At 35.4% G+C, this 12,141-nt stretch overlaps 1 protein-coding gene across 1 annotated transcript in view; it reads right to left on the reverse strand.

Annotated features, from left to right (window-relative positions):
• The window catches only part of Rad18 (RAD18 E3 ubiquitin protein ligase), a 96,487-nt gene that overhangs the window by 42,634 nt on the left and 41,712 nt on the right, over positions 1 to 12,141 (reverse strand). The window contains exons 8-9 of the mRNA XM_026383113.2: positions 8,740 to 8,816; positions 7,417 to 7,477 (exon numbers count right to left, since the gene is read on the reverse strand). Of these exons, the coding sequence (XP_026238898.2) occupies positions 7,417 to 7,477; positions 8,740 to 8,816 (138 nt within the window). The remainder of the gene's footprint in view (positions 1 to 7,416; positions 7,478 to 8,739; positions 8,817 to 12,141) is intronic.

Below are 12,141 nucleotides of genomic sequence, written 5' to 3' on the forward strand. Positions count from 1 at the left end.
CTAGAGATCTTTTCTCTGCAGTACCCTATTTTCTGGTACTCCATCCCATGAATTCTAGATATCTTGGCCTCCAAGAGCTTTGATCTGTCTCAACTCAGTGATACTACTTGGTTGTTTTGGGGTTCCCTCATCATGTGCCTGAAATTTGCTATTGCAGCTATAGAATTTATCACCTTACTTTGTTTTCTTTCTCTCAGAAATCACTGTCTTGTATTACCTGTTTCTAGTATCTAAGAAATCATTCTTTTATATACTTCATCTAATCTTCTGTTTTTTTTTTTAATAAAGGAAAGTTATTCTATCTGGGCTAAAAGTAAAAATCTATACTTTTAATCTTTGGAGGGGGAAACAGTTATTTTTAGTAGAATGTTATTTATTGTTAAACAAGTTAAATATATTTGAAGCTTCTTGACCCACAGGTTACTTGGAACTGCATTATTTCATTTCCAAATAGTTGGAATCTTCCAAGGGCTTTGTTACTGATTCCTAACTTAATCTCACTGTGGTCAGACAACATAGCTAAAGAAATCAAGGTGAACCTTCTGCACATCCGGAGGATTCTCTCTGAGCTACTCTCTCTTCCCCGTACTCCATACTGCAAACTCAAATTTCTTTGGTTTCTCTGGTCTCTCAGCTCTTTCTCAATCCAGAGTCTTCTGGAAGTCCCCATATAAACTCTGTTATTATTGCATCCCACTTTCCCCATCTCTCAGAGGTTCCTGTCCTTTGTTGTCCAATAGCTGACATGTCTTGAAAACTGCTGTTTCATAGGACTTGTCCATTTATTTGGTTGTTTCAAGCAGGTAAATCAGGTATCTGTTATTCCATGTTGGCCAGAGCAACAGTCCTCTAAATGATACATACCAATAGATATAACCCATATAAACAAAAGCTCTTTGGTATGGTTGATAATTTTTCAAAATGTAAAGAAGCTCGGAGAACTGAGAATGTTGTTCTCAATGCTGGTGAGCACAGGATGGAGCCTTAGGCTCTGTTCCCTATCAGCATTCTCCTTCTGGATAAACTTACCTAGGTTCCCAACTTTAAATACTAATTATAACCACAAAAGGTCTTTGGATTTACTTTTTAGGAGGTAAGATCAAGTTTTCATGTTTGATTTTCTTTTCCACTTGGATATCCAACAGAAACCAAAACTATATAGGCAAAACAAACTGATTCCCTTTCCCATCCATGATTCATCCCTGGTTTCCACCTTAGTAAATGGCACTATCATTTTTACACTGCTGCTTAGACCAAAATGTAGGAGTCATTCCTGGTACCTCTTTTAGTTGCTCTCTACATTAAACTCAGTAGCTAATATATTTGTTCATCTTTGAAATTTTGCCTGAAATGCCCATTTTACTTCTATATAGCTACCATTCTAGAGGAAGCCATTATCTGTCCTAGTTTAGCAAAGAAATGTGACTTCATTCAGGTGTCTCCTCCATAGCACATAATCTTTTTAAAGAGGCCTTCCCTGACCACCAAATCTGAAGTAGCAGCTCCTCCATTCTGTGCCTACCCTATCTCTCTTCACAGCTACACATTTTACTCATTTGTTCACTGCCTAATAATACCCATTAGAACTAAGCTCCAAGTGGGCAGAGGTAGTCTTTGCTTGATATTACACTCCCCAAACCTAAAATACTGATTGAGATGTACTGATCAGTGGTCAATAAGTCTCCTGACCAAAGAGCCTCTACACTGGTTTTCATACTATTCCTGCTCCTGGTGATTTATTCTCCATCCAAAGTATATCATTATCTTTTAGCCCATTGCTGGTTTTGTTTCTCCATTAGGCCTCTGCTTCTGATGCTCTCTCCTTGAAATACTCCTCCTTCAGCACCTCTTTAATTTTATTTTAACGAAAACTTCTCAAATGCCAACTTCTCAATAAAAGCCTTTTCCTGACTACCTTATCTAATTAATGCTCCTCATAATTTCTATCAAATTATCCTGTTTTATTGTCCTCATAGCATTTTCCACCTAAAATTGTGTTATCATCTGCTTCTTATGCTGTTGTTCAGTTTACTACCAGAATGAAGCTCCACGAGTGAAGGCAATTATGTGTCTTGGTCACTCCATATTCCTAGCATCTAAAATATCAACTAGCACACAGAAGATGCCCATTAAATATTTATTGAGTTAATAAATGACCAAACACAGGAACAAAGAAACAAACTAAACTATGTTTTAAAGGCATTGCCAACTTAACAAGATTAAGCTGAGGCACCCAGCAAATTGTTGGAGATAACTCAAGTACTCATAGGAATATTTTTTTATCACTGAGTATAAAACTATTTTACAAAGGTAAAGAAACATAAGATCCCTAAAATACATGTCATGGTAGTGAGGCAGGTAGAAGTAACTTTCCATCAGGCTAAGATTCTGCCTCTTACTGAAGTAATTCACATCTTAAGAAGGGTAAGCAAAAGCATCTGATATCTGAAGTACCCAGGTGACTCAACAGACTCAATCTTTGCATCAAATATTCCCATCTAGAGACATGCAACTGACACTCAAACTAACTAATACATACCACTGCTTCTTTCCTTTTCTGAATGAGAAACTCATGAATACAAATCTATTTAAAATATTGCTAGAGGGGCTGGAGTTGTGGCTCAGTGGTAGAGCTCTTACCAACATGTGTGAGGCACTGGGCTCAATCCTCAGCACCACATATAAAATAAAATAAAGGTATTGTGTCTATCTACCACAAAAAAAATTGTGTGTGTTGTATAGAAAGAGAGAGAGAGAGAGAGAGAGAGAGAGAGAGAGAGAGAGAGAAAGAGAATAGATATAATTATCATTAAAATGCCACAGTAGCCCATTCATAAAATTAAGCTGCTTTTAAACACTATAATCTGAAACTAAAGATGGCCCTGGGGAAAAAGAAAAAAAGATTCCTAACATACCAGTCACTCACAAATGCTTTTGCTTACCCTTCTTAAGATGTGAATCTCACTAAGATTCAAATACGATAACGATGCTGCAAAGGGCTTTGACTTGAGCATCCGCTAAATATGAGTTTTATTTCTAGTTCTGCTTTTTACTAGATATATGGACAATTTGTCTAATGTTTCCAAGTTCCAGTTCTTCTTCTTAAATAGGTCAATATGTGCTGCATAGAGTTTCAGGGAAGATTATTAAAATAACAAGCAAAACTCTCGGCACAGAAATTATACACATTCAACAATTATGCCTTTCTGCCTTCCTTTATATTCTTTAAAAGAGTAACAAAGTAGAGCCAGGTACAGTGGTGCACTCCTGTAATCCCAGTGGCTCAGGAGGCTGAGGCGGGAGGATCACAAGTTAAAAGCCAATCTCAGCAATTTAGTGAAGCTCAAAGCAACTTAGTGAGACCCGTGTCTCAAAATTTAAAAAGGGCTGGGAATGTGTCTCAGTGGTTGAGTGCCCCTGGGTTCAGTCCCCAGTACTGTGGCAGAGATATATTAAAAAAAAAAAAATGAGTAGAAGAAATGAGTAGAAGTGCACATAAGTAGAACAGATGAGACCACTGAAGCATGGCTAATATCTTAGCCTGGAAGATAGATCAAAGTTTCTCCATTTCTCCTCAAAAGGAAAGAAAAGTTAGAATAGTGACAGATGTAGAAAATGTTTAGATTCTCTTACTTTACTTTCTATAGGCTTGATAGATTGTGATTAAAAACTATGGTGCCTCCCCATTCTCATCTACTCATTCACTTGGTCAAAAACATACTGTGCTGGGATGTGGCTCAGTGGTAGAGAACTTGCAAGTGCTAAGTACAGAAAAGATACTGATTGTAGACACTGTTCTGTCAAATGGTGAATAAGATAAAAACATTTCCTCTGTACATTATAAAACTGTAGTTCATATGTTGAAGACTTAAGCCCAATACCTTAGGATGAGGCCTCATTTGGAAATAGGGTATTTACAGAAGTAATCAAGTTAACATGAGGCCATTAGGATGAGAGCCCTAATCCAATAAGACTGATTATGTTTATTAAAAGGACATTTGGACACAGAGGAATATCTAGAAAATAGATGATGGGAACAGAAATAGGGAGAAGCAACCATCAACAAGCCAAGGAGAGAGGCCTAAGATAGGCCCTTCCATCATGGTCCTCAAAGGAACCAACCCTGCTGACACCTTGTTTTGAACTTTTAGACTCCAGATTTGTGAGACAATAAATTTCTGTTATTTAAGCCACTCTGTGGTACCTTTGTCATAGCAGCCTTATCACACAATTAGAATATAAACATAATTAAATTTAGAAATAATAATATTAACTGACAATAACTGTGGCTATCTTGTCAAAAGTTTAAAATTTCTTACACATTCTTGCTTTAATTTTTCACTTATCACTTTCTAAAACAATAGAATATACACTCCAAGAGTTTTTGTCTATATTGTTCATTCATATATCACCAGCAGCTAGCACATATCTAGCATATAATAAGTACTAAGAAAGCTTGTACTGAATGAATAGTAAAGAATGATAAGGCCAGACAGGCATCTCTTAAGGACAGGGATATAGCCTAAGAAACGCCATCACTGTGCATACATCACAGAGCACAAACCTAAATGCTCTAGTCTGTTACACACCTGGGCTTATTGCCCCTATACTACAGTCCTATATAGCATGTAATTGCACTGAATACTGTAGGAAACAGTAACACAACAGTGAGTAGAATGCCACTAGGCAATAGGAATTTTTCAGCTCCATTATAAACTTATGGGACCACTGTCACAAATGTAGTCTGCAATTGAAAGAAACATCTTTATGCAGCACATGGCTGTAAAGGAAACCTTACCTTGGCTGGGAAGTCAGGAGGGTTTCCCATGAAAACTACAATTAATCTAATAATGAGGTGGGAGTGTAGATAGGGCCACAAATACAATTAAGAGGAGACAACTCAAGACAAAGTGAGAAAAGCATAACAAAGGTCCTGCTGCAGCAGCAAAGAACTTGATAAAAGAGGTAGAGGAGAAGAAGAATGAGGCAAATGAGGTAGGCAATCCAGACTCAGGTAATAACAGATTTTATTGAGTCTTATCTGAAGAGTAATGGAAAGACACTGAAAAGTTTTTGATAATGGCAGAAGAGCATCAATGTCACAATCAAAAACCAAGTAATTTCAGAAGGTAGTTTGTTTTGGTGCTGGGGGATTGAACCCAGGGAGTCATTTAGAGGGAAGAATAAGTGCACAGAATCAAGAACTATTTAGAAAATAAGAGACTGACAGAACTTGAAGATGAACAGAGAGTCAGGAAAGGAAAAAAAAAGGCCAATATGAAGAATAAAGAATCAGAATGACAAGCTAGTTATTGAGAGCAAGGGGGAATGCAGAAGGCAATGGAGGAATACCTTCTAATTCAGACAGAAAAAAAATCTTTCCAACCTCAAATTCTACAACTAGCTAAATTATTAGTCAATAATAAAGGTATTACTCACTGTTATGTAAGATCTCAAAAAGTATTCCTCCATATACCCTTTCTTAAGAATTTTCCAGGAAAATGTATTTTACCAAACCAAAAAAAAAAAAAAAAAAAAAAAAAGGAGAGAAAAGGCAGATTTGGATACTAAAAACAGAGGAGGGAAGAGAGCAGAATCTCCAGAAGATTCCATGTGAGAGACCAAACAAGCAACCAAAGGAGGCTTGAAAAGTATAATAGAGGTTAGAGAAAGTTCTGGGGGAAAACACTGCCAAATAATTAAGTTGACAATATATGTGTTTAAATGTATTAAAGTAATTTATACTTCAGGAGGAATGTTCAGAAATATACCCATAGTAGACAAATAGAAAACTAAATGTTTTCCTGAAAGGATTACATCCATACTATGTATATATACATATAGTATGTATAAGTTGTAAATAATGTATCTAACCTAAATAATGATCTAATAAAACATTATTACGTAACAATATTCAAAGGATAAGAGGGAGGCAAATCGGGGGTCAGAATATATGAAAGAGCTAAATCTTCATTTTTTCATATTATTATCATGTCAATCATAAAAAAAAAACTGAAAAACTTCAAGAAATAGAGTTATCACCCCTCCGCCAGTTCTGGATATTGAACCCATGGGTGTTCTGCCACTGAGCTACATTCTCAAACCTTTTTATTTTTTATTTAGAGACAGGTTTCCATTAGGTTGCCCAGGCTAGTCTCAAACTTGTTATCTTTCTACTTCAGCCTCCCAAGTTGCTAGGATTGCAGGCATGTACCACCATACCTGACCTCCTGTATACTTTAAATCATCTTCAGATTACTTTTAATACCCAATACAATGTCAATGCTATAAGTAGTTGTTATACTGTAATCTTTTACATATATATATGTGTGTGTGTAATATATATATACATATTTTTTTTTAACCAAAGGCATAATAGCTGTCACCTTATGGGATAGGAGGCTGGTTGTTGCTGGAAGAGAGATAAAATTGATGGTTTAGGCCTCATAGATATATCTGATTTTTAAAAACTATATGCATATAAAACATTAATGAAATGTTTACAAGAAGAAGATATATCAATAACATACTTGGAGACTGACACCAAATTAAAATATATGATTAAACTGTAAGGCTAGCTAAATCTACATGTGTAAACCTGGTTTTTGTTTCTACCACTTTTAACAGTTTCTGTAGGACCAGTGGAGAAACAATCTTGCTGCTTCTCCCCAGTTTGATCAGACTGTATCACTTTTCTTTTTTATATTTATTCATTTACAATTTAACATTTGCTTATTTCTTTTTTATTGGTACATTATAATCATACATAATAGTGGGATTCAAAATGTTATATTCATACATGCACATAGTTGGCGCTATCTGAGGAGATTGCTTCCTTTTTATGCAGTTTGAGAGATCAAATCCTGCCCACCTGATTCTAGGCAGGTTCCCTGGCTTAGCTATTAAAAGAAAGCAACCAAGGGAACAAAGAATATTCAATTGACAAAAACAGAATGGTGTTAGCCTGGGAAAGATATATAAAAAGACCATTTAAGGAAAAGAAAGTGATAAAGTTCGGAGGTGTTAAGAATAAAATGAAAACTATTTTTGGCACAATTTGCAAGCTATAGAAGTGTTGAAATTTCTTACAGAAGAATTTTTATTAAAGGCCTGAGGACAGGAGAGAGTCAGGAATGTTCTCAAGCTAGTCTCATCTTCTCACAGAGATGTTTTTTGAGAACTAATTAGTATTTGCAAAGTGTCTAGTGATTAACTCAAAGATAGTGTCATAAATCAAAAAGCAGGTTCATTGAGTACAAAAGAAGGTCACTGAGTAAACAACTAAAATTCAGTCTCTGAAGTAATATTAACAAAAGTCGTATTGAACATTAACATAAAACAGTTTTTAAGATTTACTTAAGATAAAAACAATCAACCCAAGTTCTTTGCAAATAAAGAAAACTTTGTACAACTTACGATATTTACTGTGAATTTCATCTATTTCCTTTTCTGTTTGGTCCTTCGTAAAAACCATTACCTAAAATAATCAAAAAAATTTTTAAAATTTCCCCCAAAATGACAAAAATGGAAATACTACAAACTTTAAATTCTCCAATGTATTTAAAGGAAAATAATCTCTTATCTCTGTTTTACATAGATTAAGAACAATTCTTATGTGTTTCCTTTGATGATCATAAATAGTATTCATTGTACTCATTACTTTTTTCTCACCAGTAGCAAATGCAACACTGATCCCATTATAATAAAGAAAGTATTAAGAAAACAATCCAATAAATTTCCTATTTTCAACATCTCATTTTCCAGTCTCATTAATGCAACAGGTAATATTAGAAACTAGAAGACTGGAGACATTTAGCTGATCGTTAATAAGACACACCTTATTATCTGCCTTCTTTCCTTTCTAACCTAAACTCTCCAGATTATATTAGAAAAATCATACGTAGAGAAAATGAAATTAACACAAGACTTAGTGTGTTAAATTTCTTGTTCTACTTTTAAAATCTCAGAAACTTACCTACATAATTCATCACAGTCTCCATTTACAATTAGCACAAAGGTAATAAAAATAAAGAGCATAGAAATCCCATTTTCTCTATTACCTGGGTATAAACTTACTTCCCTAAGATCATTGCCTTCCTTACAAAGACATTACCAAGGGTCTAGAAAAATCTACTTGAGAGAGACCCAAACACCTCCTCCATAATCACAGGACAAAGTGACCGTTTTCTTCTTTGATATCCCTTCCTCAAATGTTAAGCCACAAAGCTAAAAGAAGGCAATAGTGAAAATTTTTATGTTTCTGACTCCCTCAAAAGCTTTGTAGAACACCTAATTCTTATAAACTCTTGTAATTACTTAACATCTCTATAGATATAATTAATCACAGGATTGCATAATTTCAGAGTTAAAAGAGGATCTTAGAAGTCATGTTCAGCCGCTTAGTTTTACAGATGAGAAGATCCTGAAGGCCACAGAGATTAAATAATTGTTCAAACGTGATTGGGCCAATATCAAAGCTCCATTATGAAAAAGCATGGGCTTTTTCCTCAGAACTCCAGCTCATGAACAAATTCTACTTTGGATTGCATTCTGTGTTAAAGTCTACTAAACATAATTGAATCCATGCTAAAATGTTCTGCAAGTAAATCTTATATATTAAATGTAGTCTAGTATATGTCCTACTAAATAATTTTAAAATGGCTGGCTTTAATTTTGGTAGGTATTAAACTTCTATTCCCCTTATTTCTAACCAGACACTGAAATAGACCATCAACTTACACTTTCGTTGAGTTTACTTGCTTCAAGACGCATCCTGGTCTTTTCCATGTTTTCAAGTTCCTGGACTATTTCAGCAGCTGTTAAAATAAGAACATATAATCATTGTTAATCACATGGTTTTGATTGATGTGTTATGGGTATGAAAGTTGTTAACACTAGAGGAAGCTGGGTGATGGATATATCTCTGTTGTTGTTGTTGTTTGGCACTAGAGGTTAAATTCAGGGACACTGGAATACAGAGCCACATTCCCCAGCCCCCCGCCCCTTTCTTTGTATTTTATTTAGAGACAGGGTCTCACTGAGTAGTTAGCACCTCAATTTTCCTGAGGCTGGCTTTGAACTTGCAATCCTCCTGCCTCAGCCTCCCAAGCCCCTGCAATTACAGGCACGCACGCAGGCATGTGCCACCATGCCTGGCTATACCTCTGTTCTATTCTTGCAATTTTTCTAAGCCTAATATCATTTCAACCTAGGTTAAAAAAATATAACATGAAATTAAAACACAGTTTTAGTATAACACAGTTCAAAGTATAACCAAAAGAAAAGTCAAATAATTTTGTTTTTTCCTTTGAATGCATAGGTATAAACAATAATCCCAGTGGAATACGAAGATTCATTTATTTATATGTTTTCAATTCTTAGGGGCTACCTGCTCAAACTCCAATATGTTAAATGTAGTACAACAGGTTACTTTTCAAAGAGAGAAGAAGTCTACAAATACCAGAGGGAAAAAATTCTATTTCTAGAACTTTTACCTATAGGTATAATTACTAATTATACATATCAGAGAGATCTGGAATACACTCTGTCACACATTTGAATGTAAAGAGTATAGAATTTGTAAATGATATCCTTCTGCATCCAAAATCAATGTATTAAAAATTAAAACTAAGGTACATATGATAGGAATAAGAATCTACAATCTCTTATGCTCATTTACATATGAAAGATAATATATGTCTGGAATTTGCTTCAAATAATCCATCGGTGGGGGGAATTGAAAATGGTAGATGAAAAAGAACTTGAGGGTAGTCTGATAATTGCTTAAATTGTGCAGTAGATATATGAGGGAAACCAGTATACTCTTTACTTCTAAATTGGCTTGAAATAATCCCTACTAAAGTTTCTTTAAAAAAAAAAAATCACAAACCTTAAGAGAATCATCTAAGAAAGCAAGCAGCTGAGTGTTTTCCAAGCACTGAGATGTACTTTCTGCCTCCCTAATATAGTAAGACTGGTAAAAGCAATGTAAATAGTACCTTTCTCTGCTAGCACTTCTCTCCTTTCTAAAGCTACTAAGTCAAGGTAGGTAATATAGGAAAGCAAAAGAACCATATGCATTCTATCCAATTCATCAATTCAAGACAGAGAACATCCAGCATACCCTCTTCTAAGGTTTTAACAAAAAGATCTTAGGATTAGTTACAATTTAGGAGCTTCCTTCCATCTCTTTCAGAGAGAGTTCCGATTCTTTTTAGGATGTAGAGAGTTGGAAACAGAGTCACTCTAACCCTAATGGAAAGAAAAAGCTCATAATCTATAAAACCACAATTTTTTTTCCTTCATTAGATCTAAAATCACCAACTAGCCTGAAACCTAAGACAAGAGAGGTGCCTGGGGTAGGGTGGGGTCATAAGCACCAGTGAACACAATACAGTGTACAGGAGAAAAACTGGGACTACCCTGCCTCTGAGTAAGAGGATTTTAGTTAAACTTTTTGATGAATTGCAAAAGGCCAAACAAAGGTGGGCTTCTAGGAAGATTAAAGCTCAGGGGGGCTTAAAAACAAGGAGCATCACATGCAATGCAGGCTGTTTTCTACTCAGGAGTATCCAGTCTGTCTTTCACTGGGGAAATATAAATAATAAGAAAAAATTCTCCCTCCAGTTTCAGGCATGGGAAAGAAGAGACCCACAGTGCAGGACAGAGATGAAGTCCCAACTAAATCTTTATCCCTTAAGAAATGAAAGGACTAAACCACTGGAAAAGGATCAGCAAAACTACTGCCCTCAGAATACAAGTAAATCCCTACTACTGTTGGGGAAAGTAAGCAAATAACCACAGACAAAAACCTCTACCCCTGCAAAAGGGTCAAAATCCCACTCCAGGCCCAAACTAGAAGACCACTACACCACTGTGGGTGGTACTGGTAACTGAGAACCCTACCCCTGGGGACCAGAATCAAAGGGCCTGCCTGAGACAGTCTGAATCAGTACAACAGAGAAGGGCCCCTTGCTCTGTGCCAAGAACTGAGCAGCCTCCAAGAGATAAGCAACAGCAAGCTTCCTCCATCACTGGGAAAGAAATGAACATAAGGTACAGGATCACAGGGGAAACCTCAGTTATGCATGGTAGACATTAAAAAAAAAAATTAATGACAACTCACCCACCAACAAAAGCTACAAGGGAGTTCTCAAGAAATGTGAAAATTATGTTGCTCTGAGGGTAACCATAGCAACAACAAAATCCAAACCAAGTACAAGTATAGACTAAATTTGAAGAATCCCAAGTAATAAAGACCTAGCAGAAGAAGAGACACATCTACTTCTAGGCACAAATACTATATAATACTTCAGTATTCAGATTCTTACATTCTTACATATAAAGTCTGGCTTTCAACAAAGACTTGTAACAGTAATAAGAAAACAAACTCAGATTGCATCAAGATATTAAAATTATAAGACATGGGATACAAAATAACAATTAATAATATACTAAAGATCTAGTGGAAAAGACAAATAATATGAACAAATGGAGCATTTCAGGAGAAAATGTATCAGTAGAAATTCTTTCCTTAAAAAAGAATAAAATAGGGCTAGGGTTGGGGCTCAGCGGTAGCGTACTTGCCTGGCATGTGTGAGGCACTGGGTTCGATTCTCAGCACTATGTAAAATAAATAAAGGACTATCAACAACTAAAAAACAAAAATTTTAAAAATTAAAAAAAAAAAAAAAGAATAAAATAGCCAGGCACAGTGTGCATGCCTATAATCCCAGTGACTTGAGAGGCTGAAGCTAGAGAACTACAATTTCAAAGTCAGCCTCAGCAATTTAGTTAGACCCTGTCTCAAAATAAAAAATAAAAAGGGATGGGGATGTGGCTCAAGGTTAAATGCCCCTGGGTTCAATCCCCAGTACCAACAAAATAATAGTAAAATAAATAAAAATGCTAGATTTAAAAAGAAAAGGTAACAGGATAATTTGAAATACTTATGGGGAAAAATAATGAAACTGAAATGGGATTGGTATTATCCAATCTGAAAATAGAATACACAACAAACAAAGCATCTAAGCTGTAGGACAATAGGAGAAGAATAAAACAAATGTAATAGAAATCCCAAAGAAATGAAGAGAAGAAAAGAAATAGTTGAAAACCTAATGTCTAGAACTTGTCAAATATAAT

This window comes from Urocitellus parryii, chromosome 16 (assembly GCF_045843805.1).
Source record: "Urocitellus parryii isolate mUroPar1 chromosome 16, mUroPar1.hap1, whole genome shotgun sequence".
Lineage (NCBI taxonomy): Eukaryota > Metazoa > Chordata > Mammalia > Rodentia > Sciuridae > Urocitellus > Urocitellus parryii.